Source organism: Petromyzon marinus, unplaced genomic scaffold, assembly GCF_048934315.1.
Source record: "Petromyzon marinus isolate PM22_M1 ecotype Great Lakes invasive population unplaced genomic scaffold, UKy_Petmar_22M1.pri1.0 PM_G_Scaffold_57, whole genome shotgun sequence".
Taxonomy (NCBI): domain Eukaryota; kingdom Metazoa; phylum Chordata; class Hyperoartia; order Petromyzontiformes; family Petromyzontidae; genus Petromyzon; species Petromyzon marinus.
Window position 1 is genome coordinate 1,319,280 of NW_027423010.1, and position 25,370 is coordinate 1,344,649.

The following is a 25,370-nucleotide window of genomic DNA, read 5'->3' on the forward strand; positions in this document are numbered from 1 at the left end:
TGGCCGAAACGTCGTGAGAATTTTATTTCGTTTTATTTTTATTACTTTATTTCCATTCTACGTGGTGACTTTACCGAAAGAACCAACAAGATAAATCGGACGTCTTTCAATCGAGGAAGTTCAACCTTAACCAGGCGACCCGGGAAGGGACCGTGACGTGGCGAGCTGAAAATCGGGCGTAAGCTGTGCAAATTTCACGACGTCAGAGAGTCAGCGTTGGAGAGGTTTTGCCGCTTCACGCAAACGGATGGATCTTCCGCTTCATATTTAAGCGTGAGCTGAAAATAGTCGCGTCAACTTAGAACATCGAGACAGCTTTTGTTCGGGATGCACGGCCTACGCGGAGGGTTGGGGGGGGATGCGTGAGGTCAGCAGGCACTCTGCGTGACGCTGCCGCATGCCGGTGACATCACGGATGCGACATCGCCGCTCACTTGCCGTGCACTGTGTGTGAGTGTGTGTGGGCTGCTGTGATTTACTTTGTGCTATTTATTATTTTACCAGGTAAGGGCCACCGAGCCATACGGCTCTCATTTCAGACGCGACCTGGCCACAAACGATAGCCCGGTGAAGTGGCTTTTCAAGTGGAAATGTACAGTGGCCAAATACTCTGAACGCGTGTTCATAAATGCGGAGGGGAAAAAAACCGGAGAACCCGTAGAAGAACCTCCATGCCCACAGGGAGAGAGAGAGAACACGCAAACTCCAAATATGTGGGCGTCCAGGTCAGGATCGACCCCGTGACCTCCTGGCGCTTTGCGTGTACGCTGCGTGGGGGGGGTTAATCCCGGGTGAGGCCACTGCCCTGCGTCTCGCGATGTCCCCGTGTCCCCAAGTGCGAAGAGACGCAGAGGCCGGCGGGAGACGGCGAATATGAATCGTCGCGTCTCACCGTTCCCGACGAGGCTCGGCCGCTCCCGGACTCCGTGGAGGGCGAACTGCACCCAGGCACCGTCCCTGTACAGCGCAGACACAGAGATGATGCACACGAGACAAAGGTCCCCCCATCACGAAGAATTGCGTGGAGTTCACACACGCAGACACGACACAAATTCACGCGCAGACATTAAAGCGAAACACCGACAGAAATTCGCACAGGCACAAATTCGCGCGCGTAGACACGCGCACGAAAATGCAGAGACGCACACACACACACGCAGACACATTTACACGCACGCAGATGCGCCAACACAAATTCACACACGCACACAGACGCGAGCTCGCACACACAGACACGCGCGCAGACGCACACGCGCTGGGAGAGCCACGCGGACACCGCCATGGACGCGAGACGTGGCTGACAGTGCTGCCTCGTTACGGTGGCGCCGATCGAGCCGCAATTAAAATGCGCCGCCCGCCATTTCCCAGTAATCACCTCCTTCTCGCTCCACAGGCGCGGGGACCATGCTCGTCCGAAAGCAGGGCGAATCACCGATGCCGCGAGCGGACGGCGCCGTTTTGCCGTCAAGCGCCGAGCCGGGGCCGCTCCTGGGGCTCCGATGTCGCGAGGCGAAGCCCGGGGCCGGCTCCGTGTCCGCTGGGCCATACTCCTGGGGGGGCCCGTGTGGAGGCCCGCCAGGCCCCCACTGCATGGGACTTAATCCCAACTGCTGCTGCTGCCACGGGTCTTCAACCCCGAACCGGGGCCTGGGGGTTGAGTGCCCACGATCGTCAAGGAGGCTGTGCTCAGTGGCGTCCGGCTGTGAGGGCCTCAGAGTCTTGGGCCCGCGGTCCGAGTCCCGACGGCGCGCGAGCGGCCCAGGGCCCAGGGCCTCGTTGGGGGCGAAGTCGGAACGCTCCATGAGGCGACCTGCGCTGGGCCCCGTGGGAGAACGGTGAATGTGAGGAGGATCACCATGAAGTGACCTGCGCTGGGCCCCGTGGGAGAACGGTGAACGTGAGGGAGGATCATTGAGGAGACCGCAGCCCCTCCTTGGCCGCCGCGGGGGAAGGGTCGCGAAGTCGAAGCCGGCGTGGAAACACAGGTGGGTAAGTAGACGCTCAAACGTCTGTCTGTAGGGATGTTGGGGTGTGCGCTGGGGCATAACGGGGTGTAGGGGTTGATGGGGCGTTTTGGGTGGCAGCGTGTGGGTGCAAACGGGTGTGCAGAGTTCAAGTGTCAAGTTGATTTTGTGTGACCGGGGTGAGACCTCAAGAGACCAGGATAACTGATTTGCAAGAGTGACCTGGGGGTCGTGGCAATGACAAAAAGAATAACGTAAGAGTACAGCAAAATGAAGCCAATTGAAGCCAGAAGCAAGACAACTCAATTTTAACCCACTTCCCAATGTGGTATCAAACTTGGTAAACTTATGTCATACTGATGACAATACCATATTCTATCATTAAAAATCAAATAAAAACGTATTTTTTTTAAACATTATTTTTTACGTGTTATGTTTCGGCTCGGCTCTAATTGTCCACGCTCAACTGACGTTGGCTGTGAATGACCACGGTCCCCTTACGTTGTGGCGAGCTTCTGCGGCCACATTAGTGCGGTGCATTTCATTAAAGCGCGTTTTTTTATAATACTTATTTGACAGGTTTTTGCGTACGTACTCAACGGATGACCCCCTAGCTGCGCTGCGCTACCAACAACCTGTCGACCCTAGTTCGACTCCCGCTCCTGGCCAACATCAGTGACGATTATCTGAACTGATCCTTGGCCTCCCCCTAGATCGACTCAGCCTCAAATGAGTTACCTGTTGCAATGCGTAAACATTGACACCCGCCCCCCTCGTGTTTCCGTGCCGGCCTTCACAGGTGCTCGCTAACAGAACTTGCCCCGACAGTCCGTTAATGCTCCACGGAATATATCGTTGTCGTAAAGACCACCACCACCACCAACCACCACCACCGGCCCCACCGTATAACATTTAAACAATTGTTGGGCGTCAACTGCTGTCGCGAGTGGTTATCGCACCTGGCCCCCCACGAGTTCCAAATTCCCGGCTCGCGACGAATACGAGCGCCTCCCCTAGGTCGACTCAGCCTTAAAACGAGTACCTGGTGCGGTGTGTAGACATCGACACGGGGCGAGAGAGAGAGGAGAGAGGAGAGAGAGATGTAGCAGCTGAGCGTGGTGCTGGCCACCCACCGCCGGCCTCTCGCGTGTCCCGGGGCGACCTTCACAGCAGCAGCAGCAGCAGCTTGCCGACGGCACTTGGCCCCCCAAAGGTTCAGGTCACGTCGGTTATAAAATCACTTCGTTCTAGATCTGAAGCCAACGTGACTGCAGGGATTCGCAGGCTGTGGTTTTTTTTTCCGCTAAAGTCAGGTAGTAGGTTAAAAATAAAATAAATTAAATAAATTAAAACTAAATTCTAGATTTAAAGCTTTCGTGACTGCAAGGATCCATACTCTTTGGTTCTATTAGAAAACAAAGCGCCTTGACAAAGGAATTAACATATAATTTAGCATCTGCGGATGTGTATACTTTAACTTAGCTATTTCAATGAGCCATTTCAATGCTAAATTGTATGCTAATTCCTTTGTCAAGGCGCTTTGTTTCTCTCACACAGCTTAAAGGTCGTGATCTAAGCGTGGCTTTTTCACTCCAGCGCTGTCCTCCAGACAGTCTCGTCCCTTCACCTGATGAAGGCCGCTTGTGTTGTGGCCGAAACGTCGTGATTTTTTGTTATTTTATTTTCACCTACGTGGTGACTTTACCCAATAGAACCAAAGAGTAAATTAAAACTAAATTCTATCACGACGTTTCAGGACGCAACCACAACAAGGGTCCTTCACGTTGTCTCCCCCCCCCCCCAACCTGAAGGTCGCTTTGGGTTGCGCGCGAAACGTCGTGATGAAATTTTAGTTTTCATTTATTTTATTTATTTTTGTTACCTACGTGACTTCACCGGAAAAAAAAAAACAAACTAAAGAGTGCAAATCCCTGCCGACACAAAATCTTTCAAATCTACAATCATATCGATTACTTGTCTATTGCTTATCGATCAATACGATGCCCCTGAACTTGCGCGTGCTCCCCGATCCCCCCTCGTCTCTAAATCCGAGCGTCCTATGTGACTTCACCGGAAGAAAAAAATAAAGAGTGCGAATCCCTGCCGACACAAAATCTTTCAAATCTACAATCATATCGATTACTTGTCTATTGCTTATCGATCAATACGATGCCCCTGAACTTGCGCGTGCTCCCCGATCCCCCCTCGTCTCTAAATCCGAGCGTCCTATGTGACTTCACCGGAAGAAAAAAATAAAGAGTGTGAATCCCTGCCGACACAAAGTCTTTCAAATCTATAATCATATCAATTACTTTTCTATTTTTATATTCTTAGCTCTTTCGGTAAAGTCACGTTGAGGGGAAAAAATAAAATAAGAAAATATATATAAAACAATTCTTATTGTTTTATAAATATATTATTATATAAAATTTTTTTTATTTTTTTTATAATAAAACAATTTTTATTGTTTTATATATATTTTATTCTTTTATAGCTTCCCTTCAACGTGACTTTACTGAAAGAGCTAAGAATATGAATTACTGCAGTCACGAAAGCTTTAAATAAAAAAATACTTGTCTATTGCTTATCGATCAATACGATGGCCCTGAACTTGCGCGTGCTCCATGATTCCCTCCCCCCTCGTCTCTAAATCCGAGCGCTCCCCACGCCGCTCTGCGCAAATCTTCGTCGTCGTCGGCGGCGGCGAGAAACTCCCTGGGAGGCAGAAGATAAGTCCACGAAGTTCCGGGCGCGCACGCAAACAAGCGGCCAATCGCCATCAGGTAGGGGGTCAAACCGCAGCAGGAAACAGTCGCTCAAGTGGGCGGTAGGCTGCCTCTTGCTGTGGTTGTGTCCCTCCCTCCCCCCCACCCGCCACCACCTGAAGGAGGACGCTTGGGGTCGCGCCCGAAACGTCGTTATAACCTATTGCGCGGGTTATCTTGTTACTCGGATTTTTTTTCTGTTATGTTTTCTGCAAATTGATGAAAAAAATTTACCCCCAGGAACGTACGCTACATTCATATCATTAAGTCAATAGTAAATTAGGTTTAGATTGACATTGTTTCGCCTAACGTCGCGTTTTTCAGGGACATATCCCCAAAGTAGAGGCCTTACCATATTTCTACATAAATTCATGGAAGCTATAAACAAACCATAAAAAATTTTGATTTAAAGCTTTCGTGACTGCAGTAATTCATATTCTTAGCTCTTGGGTAAAGTCACCACGTTGAAGGGAAACAATAAAATATTTAATTGTTTTATATATTTTATATTATTTTATTGTTTCCCTTCAACGTGACTTTACTGAAAGAGCTAAGAATATGTCGTTATTTAATTTTAAGTTTTCATTCATTCGTTAATTATTTTACCTAGGCGACGCAAGCGATGTTAACCGTGGCTGCTGCTGCTGCTGTGGTGGTGCGAGGTGGCGGCTGCTTGGGGTGGGGTTGGGGTGGGGTGGGGGGAGACTTTCATCCAGCAGAGGGTTGATCATGGCTGATGGTGTCATCGTCGTCGTCGTGATCGTCAAACGATGTCGCCGTGGTGTTTGCCGGCAGAAGCATGGTGGAGGAGGAGGAGCAGGAGGATGAGGAGCAGGAGGAGCAGGAGGAGCAGGAGGAGGATGAGGAGCAGGAGGAGGAGCAGAAGGAGGAGGATGAGGAGCAGGAGGAGGAGGTCGCCGCCGCCTCCTCTCTGCGTCACTGCGGCCGTGGCGGCGTGGAGCGGCTTCACCTCAACGTGAAGACGTCGCTCAGTCACACGCGGCGGGGGGGAAACAACAACAGCAATAACAACAATACAACAATAACAACACAACAATAACAATACAACAATAACAACACAACAACAATAACAACACAACAATAACAACAATAACAGCAACACAACAACAACACAATAACAACAAAACAACATCAACCACAAAAATAACAACAATAACACAACAACAATAACAGCAACAACAATAGCAACAACAATAACAACAAAACATCAACCACAACAAAAATAACAACAATAACAAAACAACAATAACAAAATAACAATATTAACTCCCTCAGCAACTCCCTCACTCCTCACCTGGCGTGTCGTCTTCCTCTTCCTCACCTCTTCTCTCCCCACCTCTTCTCTCCTCACCTCTTCTCTGCTCACCTCGCCTCACCTCTTCTCTCCTCACCTCTTCTCTCCTCACTCCGCACCTCAACTTGCTGCTTCTCTGCTCCTCACCACCACCACCAAACTCCCCCACCCGTGGGCACGTGACTGCCCCACCCCACCCGTGGGCATGTGAAGTGACAAAGTGACATCACGGGTACAGCCACAGAGGTAACAGCCAATCAGGGAAGGAGGCGTATCTGAGGCAAAGGCAACAGGAGGGGCTAGCCGAGATGCTCCGGGAACCTGCTCGAAGGTTCCACGAGAGGGCGTGGCCGGAGGCGGGGCTTAGCCACTGAGTGGGGGGGGGGTGGAAGGCGCGCGCCAAATTAACCCCTAGGCGGTGTCTGCCAGCCGCCAGCTGTCAGTCAGAGAGGGCGCTGGTGGGGGGTGAAGGCAAACGAGAGAGAGAGATGGGGGAGAGATTGGGGAGAGATTGGGGAGGGAGAGATGGGGGAGAGATGGGGGAGGGGAGGGAGATGGACAGGGAGAGAGAGAGGGAGGGATGGGGAGAGATGGGGGAGGGAGGGAGAGATGGGGGAGAGATTGGGGAGGGAGAGATGGGGGAGAGATGGGGAGAGAGGGAGAGATGGGGGAGAGATGGGGGAGAGATTGGGGAGGGAGAGATGGGGGAGAGATGGGGGAGAGATGGGGAGAGATTGGGGAGAGATGGGGGAGGGAGAGATGGGGAGAGATGGGGGAGCGATGGGGGAGGGAGGGAGAGATGGGGGAGAGATTGGGGAGGGATTGGGGAGAGATCGGGGAGAGATTGGGGAGGGAGAGATGGGGGAGAGATGGGGGAGAGATGGGGGAGAGATGGGAGAGAGGGAGGGGAGAGATGGGGGAGAGATTGGGGAGGGATGGGGAGAGATGGGGGAGGGAGGGAGAGATGGGGGAGAGATGGGGGAGAGATGGGGGAGAGATTGGGGAGAGAGAGGGAGGGGAGGGAGATGGACAGGGAGAGAGAGAGGGAGGGATGGGGAGAGATGGGGGAGGGAGGGAGAGATGGGGGAGAGATGGGGGAGAGAGTGGGGAGAGATTGGGGAGGGAGAGATGGAGGAGAGATGGGGGAGAGATGGGGGAGAGAGAGGGAGGGGAGGGAGATGGACAGGGAGAGAGAGAGGGAGGGATGGGGAGAGATGGGGGAGGGAGAGATGGGGGAGAGATTGGGGAGAGATTGGGGAGGGAGAGATGGGGGAGAGATGGGGGAGAGAGGGAGAGATTGGGGAGAGATTGGGGAGGGAGAGCTGGGGAGAGATTGGGGAGAGATGGGGGAGGGAGGGAGAGATAGGAGAGATGGGGGAGAGATGGGGGAGGGAGAGATGGGGGAGAGATTGGGGAGGGATTGGGGAGAGATGGGGGAGAGATGGGGGAGAGATGGGGGAGAGATTGGGGAGAGATTGGGGAGGGAGAGGGAGGGGAGGGAGATGGACAGGGAGAGAGAGAGGGAGGGATGGGGAGAGATGGGGGAGGGAGGGAGAGATGGGGGAGAGATGGGGGAGAGATTGGGGCGAGATTGGGGAGGGAGAGATGGGGGAGAGATGGGGGAGAGATTGGGGAGAGATTGGGGAGGGAGAGGGAGGGGAGGGAGATGGACAGGGAGAGAGAGAGGGAGGGATGGGGAGAGATGGGGGAGGGAGAGATGGGGGAGAGATGGGGGAGGGAGGGAGAGATGGGGGAGAGATTGGGGAGGGATTGGGGAGAGATGGGGGAGAGATTGGGGAGAAATTGGGGAGGGAGAGATGGGGGAGAGATGGGGGAGAGATGGGGGAGAGATTGGGGAGAGAGAGGGAGGGGAGGGAGATGGACAGGGAGAGAGGGAGGGATGGGGAGAGATGGGGGAGGGAGGGAGAGATGGGGGAGAGATGGGGGAGAGAGTGGGGAGAGATTGGGGAGGGAGAGATGGGGGAGAGATGGGGGAGAGATGGGGGAGAGAGAGGGAGGGGAGGGAGATGGACAGGGAGAGAGAGAGGGAGGGATGGGGAGAGATGGGGGAGGGAGGGAGAGATGGGGGAGAGATGGGGGAGAGATTGGGGAGAGATTGGGGAGGGAGACATGGGGGAGAGATGGGGGAGAGATGGGGGAGAGATTGGCGAGAGATTGGGGAGGGAGAGATGGGGAGAGATTGGGGAGAGATGGGGGAGGGAGGGAGAGATAGGGAGAGATGGGGGAGAGATGGGGGAGGGAGGGAGAGATTGGGGAGGGATTGGGGAGAGATAGGGGAGAGATGGGGGAGAGATTGGGGAGAGATTGGGGAGGGAGAGGGAGGGGAGGGAGATGGACAGGGAGAGAGAGAGGGAGGGAGGGAGAGATGGGGGAGAGATGGGGGAGAGATTGGGGAGAGATTGGGGAGGGAGAGATGGGGGAGAGATGGGGGAGAGATTGGGGAGAGATTGGGGAGAGGGAGGGGAGGGAGATGGACAGGGAGAGAGAGAGGGAGGGATGGGGAGAGATGGGGGAGGGAGAGATGGGGGAGAGATGGGGGAGAGATGGGGGAGAGATGGGGGAGGGAGGGAGAGATGGGGGAGAGATTGGGGAGGGATTGGGGAGAGATGGGGGAGAGATTGGGGAGAAATTGGGGAGGGAGAGATGGGGGAGAGATGGGGGAGAGATGGGGGAGAGATTGGGGAGAGAGAGGGAGGGGAGGGAGATGGACAGGGAGAGAGAGAGGGAGGGATGGGGAGAGATGGGGGAGGGAGGGAGAGATGGGGGAGAGATGGGGGAGAGAGTGGGGAGAGATTGGGGAGGGAGAGATGGGGGAGAGATGGGGGAGAGATGGGGGAGAGAGTGGGGAGAGATTGGGGAGGGAGAGATGGGGGAGAGATGGGGGAGAGATGGGGGAGAGATTGGGGAGAGATTGGGGAGGGAGAGATGGGGAGAGATTGGGGAGAGATGGGGGAGGGAGGGAGAGATGGGGAGAGATGGGGGAGAGATGGGGGAGGGAGGGAGAGATGGGGGAGAGATTGGGGAGAGATGGTTGAGAGATTGGGGAGAGATTGGGGAGGGAGAGGGAGGGGAGGGAGATGGACAGGGAGAGAGAGAGGGAGAGATGGGGAGAGATGGGGGAGGGAGAGATGGGGGAGAGATGGGGGAGAGATTGGGGAGAGATTGGGGAGGGAGAGATGGGGGAGAGATGGGGGAGAGATGGGGGAGAGATGGGGGAGAGATTGGGGAGAGATTGGGGAGGGAGAGATGGGGGAGAGATGGGGGAGAGATGGGGGAGAGATGGGGGAGAGATGGGGGAGAGAGAGGGAGGGGAGGGAGATGGACAGGGAGAGAGAGAGGGAGGGATGGGGAGAGATGGGGGAGGGAGGGAGAGATGGGGGAGAGATGGGGGAGAGATTGGGGAGAGATTGGGGAGGGAGAGATGGGGGAGAGAGGGAGAGATGGGGGAGAGATTGGGGAGAGATTGGGGAGGGAGAGATGGGGAGAGATTGGGGAGAGATGGGGGAGGGAGGGAGAGATGGGGAGAGATGGGGGAGAGATGGGGGAGGGAGGGAGAGATGGGGAGAGATTGGGGAGAGATGGGGGAGAGATGGGGGAGAGATGGGGAGAGATTGGGGAGAGATTGGGGAGGGAGAGGGAGGGGAGGGAGATGGACAGGGAGAGAGAGAGGGAGGGATGGGGAGAGATGGGGGAGGGAGGGAGAGATGGGGGAGAGATGGGGGAGAGATTGGGGAGAGATTGGGGAGGGAGAGATGGGGGAGAGATGGGGGAGAGATGGGGGAGAGATGGGGGAGAGATTGGGGAGAGATTGGGGAGGGAGAGGGAGGGGAGGGAGATGGACAGGGAGAGAGAGAGGGAGGGATGGGGAGAGATGGGGGAGGGAGAGATGGGGGAGAGATGGGGGAGAGATGGGGGAGGGAGGGAGAGATGGGGGAGAGATTGGGGAGGGATTGGGGAGAGATGGGGGAGAGATTGGGGAGAGATTGGGGAGGGAGAGATGGGGGAGAGATGGGGGAGAGATTGGGGAGAGAGAGGGAGGGGAGGGAGATGGACAGGGAGAGAGAGAGGGAGGGATGGGGAGAGATGGGGGAGGGAGAGATGGGGGAGAGATGGGGGAGAGAGTGGGGAGAGATTGGGGAGGGAGAGATGGGGGAGAGATGGGGGAGAGATTGGGGAGGGAGAGGGAGGGGAGGGAGATGGACAGGGAGAGAGAGAGGGAGGGATGGGGAGAGATGGGGGAGGGAGAGATGGGGGAGAGATGGGGGAGAGATGGGGGAGAGATGGGGGAGGGAGGGAGAGATGGGGGAGAGATTGGGGAGGGATTGGGGAGAGATGGGGGAGAGATTGGGGAGAAATTGGGGAGGGAGAGATGGGGGAGAGATGGGGGAGAGATGGGGGAGAGATTGGGGAGAGAGAGGGAGGGGAGGGAGATGGACAGGGAGAGAGAGAGGGAGGGATGGGGAGAGATGGGGGAGGGAGGGAGAGATGGGGGAGAGATGGGGGAGAGAGTGGGGAGAGATTGGGGAGGGAGAGATGGGGGAGAGATGGGGGAGAGATGGGGGAGAGATGGGGGAGAGAGTGGGGAGAGATTGGGGAGGGAGAGATGGGGGAGAGATGGGGGAGAGATGGGGGAGAGATTGGGGAGAGATTGGGGAGGGAGAGATGGGGAGAGATTGGGGAGAGATGGGGGAGGGAGGGAGAGATGGGGAGAGATGGGGGAGAGATGGGGGAGGGAGGGAGAGATGGGGGAGAGATTGGGGAGAGATGGGGGAGAGATTGGGGAGAGATTGGGGAGGGAGAGGGAGGGGAGGGAGATGGACAGGGAGAGAGAGAGGGAGGGATGGGGAGAGATGGGGGAGGGAGGGAGAGATGGGGGAGAGAGAGGGAGGGGAGGGAGATGGACAGGGAGAGAGAGAGGGAGGGATGGGGAGAGATGGGGGAGGGAGGGAGAGATGGGGGAGAGATTGGGGAGGGAGAGATGGGGGAGAGATGGGGGAGATGTTGTATATATAGGTGTTATGGAAATTGATGAAAATAATCTGAAAATGCCTTTCCACACACACTGCACTTGAAGGGTTTCTCTCCTGTGTGTGTTCTCTGGTGTGTTTTAAGAGTAGATGAATCTGAAAATGTCTTCCCACAAACACTGCACCTGAAGGGTTTCTCTCCCATGTGTGTTCTCTGGTGTGACTTAAGAGTAGATGAATCTGAAAATGTCTTCCCACAAACACTGCACTTGAAGGGTTTCTCTCCCATGTGTGTTCTCTGGTGTTTTTTAATATGATATGAATCTGGAAATGCCTTCCCACACACACTGCACTTGAAGGGTTTCTCTCCTGTGTGTGTTCTCTGGTGATTTTTAAGAATAGATGAATCTGAAAATGCCTCCCCACACACACTGCACTTGAAGGGTTTCTCTCCCGTGTGTGTTCTCTGGTGTGTTTTAAGAGCAAATGAATCTGAAAATGTCTTCTCACACACAGTGCATTTGAAGGGTTTCTCTCCTGTGTGTTCTCTGGTGTCTTTTAAGATGAGTTGAATCTGAAAATGCCTTTCCACACACACTGCACTTGAAGGGTTTCTCTCCTGTGTGTGTTCTCTGGTGTGTATTAAGAGTAGATGAATCTGAAAACGCCTTCCCGCACGGAGTGCACCTGAAGGGTTTCTCTCCCGTGTGTGTTCTCTGGTGTACTTGAAGATTTGATGAATTTGCAAATGCCTTGCCGCACAGAGTACACTTGAAGGGTTTCTCTCCCGTGTGTATTCTCTGGTGTGTTTTAAGAGCAGATGACCGTGAAAATGCCTTCCCACACACACTGCACTTGAAGGGTTTCTCTCCCGTGTGTGTTCTCTGGTGTTTTTTAAGAGTCGATAAATCTGAAAATGTCTTCCCACACACAGTGCATTTGAAGGGTTTCTCTCCTGTGCGAGTTCTCTGGTGCCGTGTCAAATTTCCAGTCCGATCCGTGCTGTATGCACGCTGGTCGCATTGTTGACTTGTCGTACCGAGCTGCTGTGCTGACTGCCTTTGCTCCATCAGACCAGCGTCAGCTGCAGACAGAAAATAAGAATATCCACACCATCTACACGTCAGTATCGAGCCATGGAAGAATGAATATATACAGTCACACGTGACTTACACGTCTATATTCATTCATGTATTCATGACTAGGTGTACTACCCGGCTTCGACCGGGACTTGGATCCACCACGTCCGGCCGCCTTTGTCTCCCCAGTGGCGATGTTCACACTACGACAGTTACTCGTTTTAGGCTGAGTCTACCTAGGGGAGGCCCAGAAGCAGTTCAAATAATTGTCGCCGGTGGTGGCCGTGAGCGGGAATCGAACTCGGGTCACCGGGTTCGTAGCGCGGCGTAGCGCTAACCACTACACTATAATGCGTTACGCTTACACACACACACACAGACACACACACAGACACACACACAGACACACAAAAGATAAAACAAAGATCCCCCATGTAGCCTTAACAGACTGTAGGGGCAAGTGCTGTTAGCGAGCACCTATGAAGGCCGGAACGGTACACGAGGGGGTGGGTGGCTAGCACCACGCCCGACCGCTTTTGTCTCCCTAGTGGTGATGTTTACACACCGCATTGAGGCTGAGTCGACCTAGGGGAGGCCCGGGACCGGTTCAGATAATCGTCACTGGTGTTGGCCATGAGCGGGAATCGAACCCGTGTCGCCGGGTTCATAGCGCAGCGCGCTAACCGCCACACTATCGCTCCCCACAACACACAAAAAAAACACACAGACACACACACACACAGACACACACAGACAGACACACACACACACACAGACACACACACACAGACACACACAGACAACGCTAACCACTACACTACAACGCGTTACGCTTCCACGTGCGAGGGTCACGTGACAGATTTGACGTCACAGCTCACTTGCCGTGCAAAAAATCTATACATTATTGAGCTTCCCCCCCCAAAAACACAAAAGTGTATTTGTATAATGTTTGCACGGTGTACAGTCTGGAAAGTACCCACATGGCAAATTTCCAGTTTGTTGCATGTCGGGAAGTAGGCTAAACATTTTGAACAGACAACACACACAATCACAACTTTACATATTTTTATATATATGGAGATAAACAGTAAGAGCCAATTTGTTAATCCATTGCCGGACGAGGGTCTCCCCACGCCGCCCCGGGTCGTGATTTGACCATACTTCACCACGCTCGTCCGTGTGGCGGCTTGGTGGAGGAGGGTAGCGCAGACGTGGGAGCGTAGTGACATTGTACTCTACAATGGATGTTGCCCCCACCGCTCCTATGCCACTCACCAACGTTGCACAGTCCCGCAGCCGCCTGAAACAACAACAACAACAAAGTCCCATCACAAGGGAGAAACACACAAATAGAGATTCACTTCGAGTACACTCACCACCACGTAGCTGTCAACCTCTATCAGTGCCCCTACCTTATTACAGATCAATTCAGACCGTATCGGCCACCAAGTGTCTTTATAAATATCAACGTTCGTCCTACGAAGTCCCATCACAATGTAGAAACACAAACAGACAATATTATGTTACCAAAGCATGTTCTTTTGCCCGTATTGAAATGGCTGTACCCCGTATGGGCGTGAAAACTCAATGTCTCTGTACAAGAATACGGGGTAAACCGTACGCGTTATGATGACAGCTGTGATGCATCAAGAGATAACTTGACCCGTGGTTGTGTTACCTCGTTTAACCAATGGCTTCAAACTCGCATGGAACAGCCCGAAACCCACAGCATGAGGACAAACACAAAGACGGGTATATCACGAGAGAAAAACCCCCTACATATTTACCAATAACACTGCCCTTAAAAGTAAATACTGTAGTGCATAATCGGGCAATGGCCCTTTTTCATAACGCCTCTGTTACCGACGATTGTATTTAAGCCTTTCTTCTTACGACTGCTGCCTGTGTATCTTACTGTGAAAACAGTTCCACAAAGCATGTATAAATGTTTATTTTCTTTGGGACAGACTAGGCCCGAGACGCCAGGGAGGGCCTGAATGGCCTGGATTGCCTACCGAGAAGGAGACGCCTTCCCCGGCGAGGAGCAACCACAGCCTGTGGTGTCACCGCCGCAACGGGGGTCACACAACACCGGATTTTTTTTTTCGTCAAAATTTTAAAACCAAAACACCCACTTACCGGTTCGCGTGAGTTCAATCCTGCTCAGAGTTTTAAGGGGCGAGAGGAATTGTTCGTGCAAGTTTAGAGTTTAGGGTGGGGGGTGGGGAGTCGTTATGTTCCGAACAGTTTAGAAGCGTCCTGGGAGCCGGCTTGAGGCGTCAGCCATTGGCACTTGGGAGCTACCACTCCCAGCCAAGGGTTGACGCTCAAACTATCAATCTTATACTTTCACTTCCATCGCATAAATTGAATCGTATTTACTCAAACAATATATGCTGAATGATCTACTATCATAGTCACGGTCGCTCCGTCATTGTATTGCTGTTGGAGATGTATATATTTATATATTTTAAAAAATATTATCGCGTCTGCGACCCCCCCCCCTATTTAAAGCGGTAAGTTGGTTCGTTCCAAATGATGACGTTCACACAACGCGATCAAAGTTCGGAACGCTCTTGCAGAATTGTACAACATTTAACTCCGAAAGTTATCGCGATATGGCGACACTACGATATTACCTAATCATATCCAACATAAGCGTATCGTACATTTTTTTCCACACGGCACGTGCACACACTCAAAGCACTTGCAATTCAAATTTCTATTTAAAGCTTTCGTGACTGCAGGGATTCATCTTCTTGGTTATTTCGGTAAAGTCACCACGTAGAATGGAAACAATAAAATAAAAATATTTTGATCCCCTGCTGATTTTGTACGTTTGCCCACTGACAAAGAAATGATCAGTCTATAATTTTAATGGTAGATTTATTTGAACAGTGAGAGACAGAATAACAACAAAAATCCAGAGAAACGCATGTCAAAAATGTTATAAATTGATTTGCTTTTTAATGAGTGAAATGAGTATTTGACCCATCAGAAAGATTTCTGGCTCCCAGGTGTCTATGTGTACACTGTGTGTGTGTACACTGTTTGTGTACACTGTGTGTGTATACATTGTGTGTGTGTACACTGTGTGTATACACTGTGTGTGTGTCACTGTGTGTGTACACTGTATACAGTGTGTGTGTACACTGTGTGTGTATACACTGTGTGTGTGTCACTGTGTGTACACTGTGTGTACACTGTGTGTGTGTGTACATTGTGTATACACAGTGTGTGTACACTGTGTGTGTGTGTACACTGTGTGTGTACACTGTGTGTACACTGTGTGTGTGTACACAATGTGTGTGTGTACACTGTGTTTACGTATATACACCATGTATGTACATACACACTGTATATACTGTGTGTGTACACTGTGTGTGTTTACACTGTGTGTATACACTGTGTGTGTGTACACTGTGTGTGTGTACACTGTGTGTGTGTGTGTACACTGTGTGTTTACACTGTGTGTGTTTACACTGTGTATATACACTGTGTGTACACTGTGTGTTTGTACACTATGTGTGTGTGTACACTGTGTGTGTACACTGTGTGTGTGTACACTGTGTGTATACACAATGTGTGTTTGTACACTGAGTGTGTGTGTACACTGTGTGTGTGGACTGTGTGTACACTGTGTGTGTGTGTACACTGTGTGTATACACTGTGTGTACACTGTGTGTGTACACTGTGTGTGTGTACACTGTGTGTATACACTGTGTGTATGTACACTGTGTGTGTACACTGTGGGTATGTGTGTACACTGTGTGTGTGTACACTGTGTGTGTGTACACTGTGTGTGTGTGTACAATGTGTGTGTACACTGTGTGTGTACACTGTGTGTGTGTACACAATGTGTGTGTGTGTACACAATGTGTGTGTACACTGTGTGTACGTATATACACTATGTATGTACATACACACTCTGTGTATATACTGTGTGTGTACACAATGTGTGTGTGTACACTGTGTGTGTGTACACTGTGTGTGTTTACACTGTGTGTACACTGTGTGTGTGTGTGCACTGTGTGTGTGTGTACACTGTGTGTGTACACTGTGTGTATACTGTGTGTGTATACACTGTGTGTGTACACTGTGTGTGTGTGTACACTGTGTGTGGGTGGTGAGTGTGTGAGCGACTGGGTGAGTGAGTGTGTGGGTGGGTGAGTGAGTGGGCGACTGGGTGAGTGGGTGGGTGAGTGGGTGGTGAGTGTGTGAGCGACTGGGTGAGTGAGTGTGTAGGTGAGTGGGTGAGTGAGTGTGTGAGGTGAGTGTGTGAGCGACTGGGTGAGCGACTGGGTGAGTGTGTGGGTGGATGAGTGGGTGGATGACTGTGTGAGTGAGTGAGCAACTGGGTGAGTGAGTGGGTGTGTGAGTGTGTATGTGTGAATGGGAGAGTGAGTGGGTGGGTGACTGTGTGAGTGAGTGAGCGGGTGAGCAACTGAGTGAGTGAGTGATTGTGTGTGCGACTGGGTGACTGAGTGGGTGTGTGAGTGTGTGAGCGAATAGGTGAGTGTGTGAGTGAGTGAGCGACTGGGTGAGTGTGTGGGTGGGTGAGTGTGTAGATGAGTATGTGAGCGACTGGACGAGTGAGTGTATGAGTGTCTGGGTGAGTGTGTGGGTGAGTGTGTCGGTGAGTGAGTGAGTGAGCGACTGGGTGAGTGGGTGAGTTTGGTGCAGTAGGAGGCACAGGTGGTGCATCAGCCAGTCATCTCAGCCGTCTCAGTCAGTCGACCCGTGGCACCTGCTGGGCCTGCCCTGTGACTTCCTGCCAGCGGGCGTTCGACACTTCACGTGGCCTCAAGGTGCACCTAGCCTGGCACAAGCGTCGTGGTGGCGTCACCGCCACTTAGTGGCGAATGGCGGTTGTTGTTGTTGTTGTTGGCAAAAACAACTCCCTACCTCCACGTGGTGCCGGACGGGCAACGTTGTCGTGGACAGTGCTGTGGGGTGGAGGGCCAATTCCAATCGGCCTCTACTCTCAGGGCATTTGCGACCACCATAGCGGCTAATTAATTGAAGGTGGAGGGGCTGGTAACCCCTCCACCTTCATTTACTTAATTGAAGGTGGAGGGGTTACCCACTCACCCACCCACTCACCCAGACACTCACACATCCACCCACTCACCCAGTCGCCAACCCACTCACCCAGACACTCACCCAGACACTCACACATCCACCCACTCACCCAGTTGCCCACTCACTCACCCACCCACTCACCCAGACACTCACCACCCACTCACTCACCCACCCACTCACCCAGTCGTCCACTCACCCACCCAACCACCCGCCCACACACACACCCACTCACCCAGTCGCCCACCCACTCACCCACCTACTCACCCAGACACACATCCACCCACTCATCCAGTCGCCCACCCACTCACCCACCCACTCACCCAGTCGCCCACTCACACACCCACCCAACCACATGCCCACACGCTCGCTCACCCACTCGCTCGCCCACCCACTCACCCGCCCACACACCCAGCCACCCACCCACTCGCCCACCCACTCACCCACCTGCCCACTCACCCAGCCACTCACAACAACCGCCACTAATTGGCGGTGACGTCACCACGACGCTTGTGCCAGGCTCACGTGGTTAGCATTAATTAATTAAACCATCTCCACCTTCAATTAATTACCGCTTACCACGTGACCCTGGCACAAGCGTCGTGGTGACGTCACCGCCAATTAGTGGCGGTTGTTGTGAATGAGTGGCTGGATGAGCGGCTGGGTGAGCGAGCAGGTGAGTGAGTGGGTGAGTGGCTGAGAGAGTGGGTGAGTGGGTGGGTGAGCATGTGGGCGACTGGGTGAGTGGGTGGGTGAGTGGGTGGTGAGTGTGTGAGCTACTGGGTGAGCGACTAGGTGAGTGTGTGGGTGGATGAGTGGGTGGATGAGTGGGTGGGTGACTGTGTGAGTGAGCAACTGGGTGAGCAACTGGGTAAGTGAGTGGGTGTGTGAGTGTGCGTGCGACTGGGTGAGTGAGTGGGTGTGTGAGTGTGTGAGCGAATAGGTGAGTGTGTGAGTGAGTGAGCGACTGGGTGAGTGTGTGGGTGGGTGAGTGTGTAGATGAGTATGTGAGCGACTAGACGAGTGAGTGTATGAGTGTCTGGGTGAGTGGGTGAGTTTGGCGGAGTAGGAGGCACAGGTGGTGCATCAGCCAGTCATCTCAGTCAGTCGACCCGTGGCACCTGGGTCTGCCCCGTGACCTGCCAGCGGGACGTTTGACACTTCACGTGGCCTCAGGGTGCACATAGCCTGGCACAAGCGTCGTGGTGACGTCACCGCCAATTAGTGGCGAATGGCGGTTGTTGTTGTTGACAAAAACAACTCCCTACCTCCCCGTGGTGCCGGACAGTGCTGTGGGGTGGAGGGTCAATTCCAATCGGCCTCTTCTCTCAGGGCATTTGCGACCACCATAGCGGCTAATTAATTGAAGGTGGAGGGGCTGGTAACCCCTCCACCTTAATTCACTTAATTGAAGGTGGAGGGGTTACCCACTCACCCACCCACTCACACATCCACCCACTCACCCAGACACTCACCCAGACACTCACCATCCACTCACTCACCCGCCCACACACATCCACCCACTCACAACAATCGCCACTAATTGGCGGTGACGTCACCACGACGCATGTGCCAGGCTCACGTGGTTAGCAGTAATTAATTAATTAAGCCCCTCTCCACCTTCAATTAATTAACCCCTCCACCTTCAATTGATTACCGCTAACCACGTGACCCTGGCACAAGCGTCGTGGTGACGTCACCGCCAATTAGTGGCGATTGTTGTGAGTGAGTGGCTGGGTGAGCGAGCAGGTGAGTGAGTGGGTGCGCGTGTGGGCAACTGGGTGAGTGGGTGGGTGAGTGGGTGGTGAGTGTGTGAGCGACTGGATGAGTGAGTGTGTGGGTGGGTGAGTGAGTGAGTGGGTGAGTGAGTGAGTGTGTGAGGTGAGTGTGTGGGCGACTGGGTGAGTGGGTGGGTGAGTGGGTGGTGAGTGTGTGAGCGACTGGGTGAGTGAGTGTGTAGGTGAGTGGGTGAGTGAGTGAGTGTGTGAGGTGAGTGTGTGAGCGACTGGGTGAGCGACTAGGTGAGTGTGTAGGTGGATGAGTAGCTGGGTGACTGTGTGAGTGAGTGAGCAACTGGGTGAGCAACTGGGTGAGTGAGTGTGTGAGGTGAGTGTGTGGGCGACTGGGTGAGTGGGTGGGTGAGTGGGTGGTGAGTGTGTGAGCGACTGGGTGAGTGAGTGTGTGGGTGAGTGGGTGGGTGAGTGGGTGGTGAGTGTGTGAGCGACTGGGTGAGTGAGTGTGTGGGTGAGTGAGTGAGTGAGTGTGTGAGGTGAGTGTGTGAGCGACTAGGTGAGCGACTAGGTGAGTGTGTGGGTGGATGAGTGGGTGGGTGACTGTGTGAGTGAGTGAGCAACTGGGTGAGCAACTGGGTGAGTGAGTGGGTGGATGTGTGAGTGTGTGAGCGAATGGGTGAATGTGTGAGTGAGGGAGCGACTGGGTGAGTGTGTGGGTGGGTGAGTGTGTAGATGAGTATGTGAGCGACTGGACGAGTGAGTGTATGAGTGGTTGGGTGAGTGTGTGGGTGAGTGGCTGAGTGAGTGGGCGAGTAAATGGGTGGGTGAATGTGTGAGCGACTCGGTGAGTGAGTGGATGAGTGAGGAGGGGTACTGCGGAGGGTGGGGGGGTGTACAGGGGGTGAGGGGTAATGATTATTATACAGGGCGGTACAAAAGTCAGGACAGTTTCTTGGGTTTCTTTTTAAGTTCATTGTGATTTTTCGAGTTTATATAGTTTAACACGTAGGCTTTCGCGACCAATATTATTCATAATAAAAGTTTTTGGGTTAGATCGCGTTATTTATAAATGTGTCGTAACCCTCTACCACCCGACACGGCCAATCAGCAAAAAAAGTGTCACGTTGACAAAAGACAAATAGTTCACTACTTTAGCCCACCGGTGTGTTGAAGAGTGAATCCACAACATTTACAGTTTGAGTAGTACTGTGACGTTTCACTGGTAAATACATCCGGCATCATCGGGCAATTCGCCAGAATGGTAAAGCCCTCTACACTTGCTCCCGGTCTTAAATAGAGCAGCAGCAGGGTGACGTCATCATTTAACTCATATCAGGTGCAGTGATTAGAGGCGGATGGGTATTGTAATTATGTAATCGATTAGTAATGAGTCAATGGTTATGATTAGTAATGAGTTGTAGATTAGTAATTAGTTGTAATGTGTGTTAGTGATTACATGCTATGTTAGTAATCCGTTTATTAGTATGTGTTTCCCCTATAAGGAATTGTAATGTGTATTATTTAATAATACGCTTCCAGGACGCACTAAGCCTGTAGCTGTCAGAGCGATTAAAGTTATTTTTATTCCTCTCAATTTCAATGGATTCTCTAATTAGTCTTTGCCAGTAATAATTAGTTTTACACAACACTTCAACGTTATCAAAATCAATTGAGTGTCCTTGTTGACAAGCATGTTCTGCCACTGCTGACAGTTGTGTTTGAGATAATTTAATATTTCTCTGATGTTATTTTAGTCTTACGCTGATGTTACGTCCCATCTGTCCAATATAGCATCTGCCACATAAACAATTAATCCGATATACACCTTCTGTTGATAATTTAGGTAATGCGTCTTTAGTGCAAGATACTAGTTTTTGAATTTTGTGTACTGTACCAAATCTTACTGTAATGTTTTGCTTTTGCAAAACATGGGTTAATTTGTCAGTTACTGACAATCTGATCGCTTTCAGCAGTATTGCTTTGCAATCGTGATTTGACATTCAGTGCTCTGTTGATTTGAGCATTATTGTAGCCATTCTGTCTTAGTGCGTCTTTAACGTGTTTGATCTCTCTCACTAGACTTTCACCATCTGACACTGTTTTAGTCCGATGTATGAGCGTCTTGATAAGAGAGGATTTCTGAGCTGGATGATGATGCGAATCTGCATTCAGATAGGCATCAGTGTGCGTTTGCTTTCTGTAAACGCTGTGTGTTATTTTACCGTTTAGGCCTTTTCCAAGCAAAATATCTAGGAATGGGAATGTGTTATTCACCTCCATTTCCATGGTGAACTGGATGGCCGGGTTTTGTGCATTGAGATGATTTAGAAAATAATTAAGTGTATCTTTACCATGTGGCCAGACAACCAAAGTGTCATCCACATATCTAAACCAAAAATATGGTTTTAATGTGAATTATTTGTCTTTTGTCAACGTGACACTTTTTTTTGCTGATTGGCCGTGTCGGGTCGTGGAGGGGTTACGACACATTTATAAATAACGCGATCTAACCCAAAAACCTTTATTATGAGTTTATATAGGTAGCTCTGCTTAAACGCGTCTCTCTCTCTCTCTCCATCCATCTCTCTCTCCACTCTCTCCCTCTCTCCCTCTCTCTTCCTATCCCCTGTAGGTGTGGGCCGAGCGAGTTCCTGCCAGGGATTTGGCTCTTCAGGAGTTGATTCCCCCTGTGGCTTTGCCGGCACGAGGCGACCGCGCGGAGCGTCAAGGGCTCCACCGGGCCCCAAGCCGCCGCCCCAGCATCACCGTAGCAGCCAAACCACAGGTGCTCGGCATGGCCTGTATGAAGGTCCTGCTGGACCGCATGTTGCGCACGGGGTACAACATCGTCCAGGAGAGCAGACAGAGGAAGTTCGGACCGCCGCCTGATTGGCAGGGGCCCCCTCCCGCCCGTGGCTGCGAGGTGTTTCTGGGGAGGATCCCGCGCGACCTCTACGAGGATGAGCTGGTGCCCGTGCTGGAGACGGTGGGGAAGCTCTACCAGCTTCGCCTCATGATGGAGCATGGCGGGGAGACCCGCGGCTATGCGTTCGCTACCTACGCGACGCTCGCCCAAGCCACGGATGCCGTCAAGAAACTCAACAAATTAGAGATCCGTCCCGGACGCCGCATTGGAGTCTGCATCAGCGTGGACAATCGCCGCCTCTTCATTGGGGGGCTGCCAAAAGACAAGAAGCGAGCGGAGGTGATGATGGCGATGAGCGGTGCCACGGAGGGCGTGGTGGACGTCAAGATGAGCGTCTGTCGCTGGGACAAAACCCTCAACCGAGGCTACGCGTTCATCGAGTACGGGAGCCATCACGCGGCCGCCATGGCCCGGAAGAAGCTCCTTCGAATCAACTTCCAGCTATGGGGCCGGACCATCAAGGTGGACTGGGCCATCCCGGAGTGGCACACAGTGGCTGCGGCTGCGGCCGCGGAAACGGAAGACGAGGAGGAGATGGAGGCAGCGGTGCCAGACCTGCCGGAGCCGGAGTGCACGGCCACCGGCAAAGCCGCACACAGCCTGTTTGAGGGCTGGGGGGCACGCACGTGCCTGTGGTGGGTACCTCGCCACCTGCGGCCCATGCCCGTGGCTCTCGAGGCGCTGCCGGAGGTGGCCATGCTGTCGTGGGCGGGGCGGCTGCGGATGCTGTGCCGGACCACCGGCATCAGCTACCCGATCTTCGAGCTGCACGCTCACTCGGGGCCCGGGATGCCCGCGGGCCTCCTCTATAAGGTGTCGATTCCCGGGATGGGAGAAGGCGCCAGCATCTTCCCCGCATTTCTGAGCTCCAGCGAGGAGGGAGCACGGGAGGTGGCGTGTCAGCACGCCTACAACATCCTCACCAAGGCGAATCCTCTGAGAATGTGCCCAGCCCCTGCCGCGACACCGCCTCCCAGCTGCCTCTTCCAGGGCCTCTCGATGTAACCCGGCTCCTTCTCCGTGACCCGGCAGGTGGTCGCCACGTGCTGTACCTGCACCAAAAGCGACATGTACCCGTAGCGCATGTGTCTATTGCAGCGGCGTTCGTCACACCACTGACGATGTTCTACCCACGAGCCCTCACTTAGCGTTCACTCTGAACCTCACGTCCATTGCGGCGTTTGCCGTCAAACTGCAAATTGCCCGGCCACTCGCTCTCCACGTTCACGTTCCCGCACGCTCTCCACTCAGCCATCCGCCCCCTTTCCTTTTTCCCTCGGTGGGGGGGGGGGGACCACCCCTGACTTCACGTTGCGCCTCTCTCATTTGACTCGTCGCTCCTTCTCACCGGACCACGCGCCGCTACCTCGCTCGCTACGCACGTCTCACCAAATGACTTTCCACGTTAACGTCTCGTGACTATGCCGGCCCTTCTTGGCCACGATTCCGGCTGGCGGCGTGACGACGACGGAGAGAGAAGCCGGCGAACGGCGACACGCCAGGACCCGGGACCCCACGCACGAGCCCCGAGCTCCGGGTCCGCTCCCCCTTATATCCCCCCAGGCGTGGCTAGGCCCCGCCTCCGGCCACGCCCTCTCGTGGAACCTTGGAGCAGGTTACACGAGAGGGCGTGGACGGAGGCGTGGCTAGGCCCCGCCTACGGCCACGCCCTCTCGTGGAACCTTTCGAGCAGGTGACCGGAGTAACTCGGCTAGCCCCACCTGTTGCCTTTGCCCCAGATGCGCCTCCTTCCCTGATTGGTTGTTACCTCTGTGGCCGTACCCGTGAAGCCCTTGCCAGGCCAGCGGGTGTTACCCTGTCATGTCAGCAGGTGTCACCCTGTCATGTCAGCAGGTGTCACCCTGTCATGTCAGCAGGTGTCACCCTGTCATGTCAGCAGGTGTCACCCTGTCATGTCAGCAGGTGTCACCCTGTCAGCAGGTGTCACCCTGTGATGTTAGCAGGTGTCACCCTGTGATGTCAGCAGGTGTCACCCTGTCATGTCAGCAGGTGTCACCCTGTCATGTCAGCAGGTGTCACCCTGTCATGTCAGCAGGTGTTACCCTGTCATGTCAGCAGGTGTCACCCTGTCAGCAGGTGTCACCCTGTGATGTTAGCAGGTGTCACCCTGTGATGTCAGCAGGTGTCACCCTGTCATGTCAGCAGGTGTCACCCTGTCATGTCAGCAGGTGTTACCCTGTGATGTCAGCAGGTGTTACCCTGTCATGTCAGCAGGTGTCACCCTGTCATGTCAGCAGGTGTCACCCTGTGATGTCAGCAGGTGTCACCCTGTCATGTCAGCAGGTGTCACCCTGTGATGTCAGCAGGTGTCACCCTGTGATGTCAGCAGGTGTCACCCTGTGATGTCAGCAGGTGTCACCCTGTCATTGCACTTTAATGAAAACCGACAACAGAATCCTTGAAGAAAAAAAACTAATTCAGGTGTTTGACATGTCGACGCCATTTCGTTTTGAAAATGTAGCGGAGAAAAATATATATTGTTCACATGGCATTCTGTTTTGTCAATAATCTCTGTAACGTGCGCCTGCTCTACAAGGCATGCATTAACCCCTTTCTGTCTCAATTTAATTCCCAGCATGCAATTCTCCAAGCCTCAGATTTTATAACATATTTCGCACAACTTTAATCCTGGTAAATATATTATTTTCTTTAAAAACACGAGCATTATATTTAGTCTATTGCATGGCTAAAGTATTCTAAGTAAAAATATAAATTGTATTAAACCAAAGTTAGATCATCGCTATGATAAATATATTTCTACCCTACAATATACAAATCTACATTGTGCTAATGTTTCAATTCTACTTTTATTAACTTACAAATATATATAGTCTAGGACACATTTTCAAAGGAATATTTTCATGTACCCAGACAATATTTGCACGTGCCCACATAAAAAAACTTGCAGACTGCATACGTAGCTACGACAACAGAATCCTTGAAAAAACGAATTCAGGTGTTTGACATGTCAACGCCATTTCGTTTTGAAAATGTAGTGGAGAAAAATATATATTGTTCACATCGCATTCTGATGTCAAAACATTTGATTCTTTATAAAATTGAAAAACCCCTGAACAACTTTGCTGCACATGGAGATGTCCGTGCACCACCTCGTTTCCACAGCCTCTATCCCGGTGCCATTTGTATTTCATGCACATACCGCTGTTAAGAGTTTTATGTTTTATTGATTTTCAATTTTGGTGTTTTTTTGCTGTAATGTTTTTTTGTTACTTTTGTAGTGGAAATAAAGTCCTGAAAAGTCTCTTCCTCTCTCTCTCTCCACTCTCTCGGCCGAGTCTCTGCCACTTTTGGTTCTGAGTGTCGCATGCTTGGGATCCTTCTTTCCCTCCTCTGTGGATTTAACTTGATTTGCTGATTTACACGTCAACATATTTCAGACTTTTTCCTAATCATTACCAACGTTTCCATGGCCATGCACTTTAGAGTAACTTATTACCTTTTACCACAGCATCATAATATAATTTTCCTGGATCATCGCC

General features: G+C 52.5%; 1 protein-coding gene across 3 annotated transcripts in view; it reads right to left on the reverse strand.

Moving 5' to 3' along the window:
• Positions 1–17,348, reverse strand: part of LOC142918203 (uncharacterized) — a 20,195-nt gene extending 2,847 nt beyond the window's left edge. The window contains exons 1-6 of one of the 3 annotated variants that reach the window (XM_076062331.1): positions 14,251–17,348; positions 13,387–13,411; positions 12,072–12,116; positions 6,045–6,227; positions 1,376–1,810; positions 893–957 (exon numbers count right to left, since the gene is read on the reverse strand). In XM_076062331.1, the coding sequence (XP_075918446.1) occupies positions 893–957; positions 1,376–1,810; positions 6,045–6,227; positions 12,072–12,102 (714 nt within the window). In that variant the 5' untranslated portion in view covers positions 12,103–12,116; positions 13,387–13,411; positions 14,251–17,348. Of the gene's footprint in view, positions 1–892; positions 958–1,375; positions 1,867–6,044; positions 6,228–12,071; positions 12,117–13,386; positions 13,412–14,250 lie in introns of those variants that run through there. The other 2 variants (XM_076062333.1, XM_076062332.1) reach the window with 2 other exon arrangements.
• Between the last annotated feature and the right edge of the window lie 8,022 nt (positions 17,349–25,370).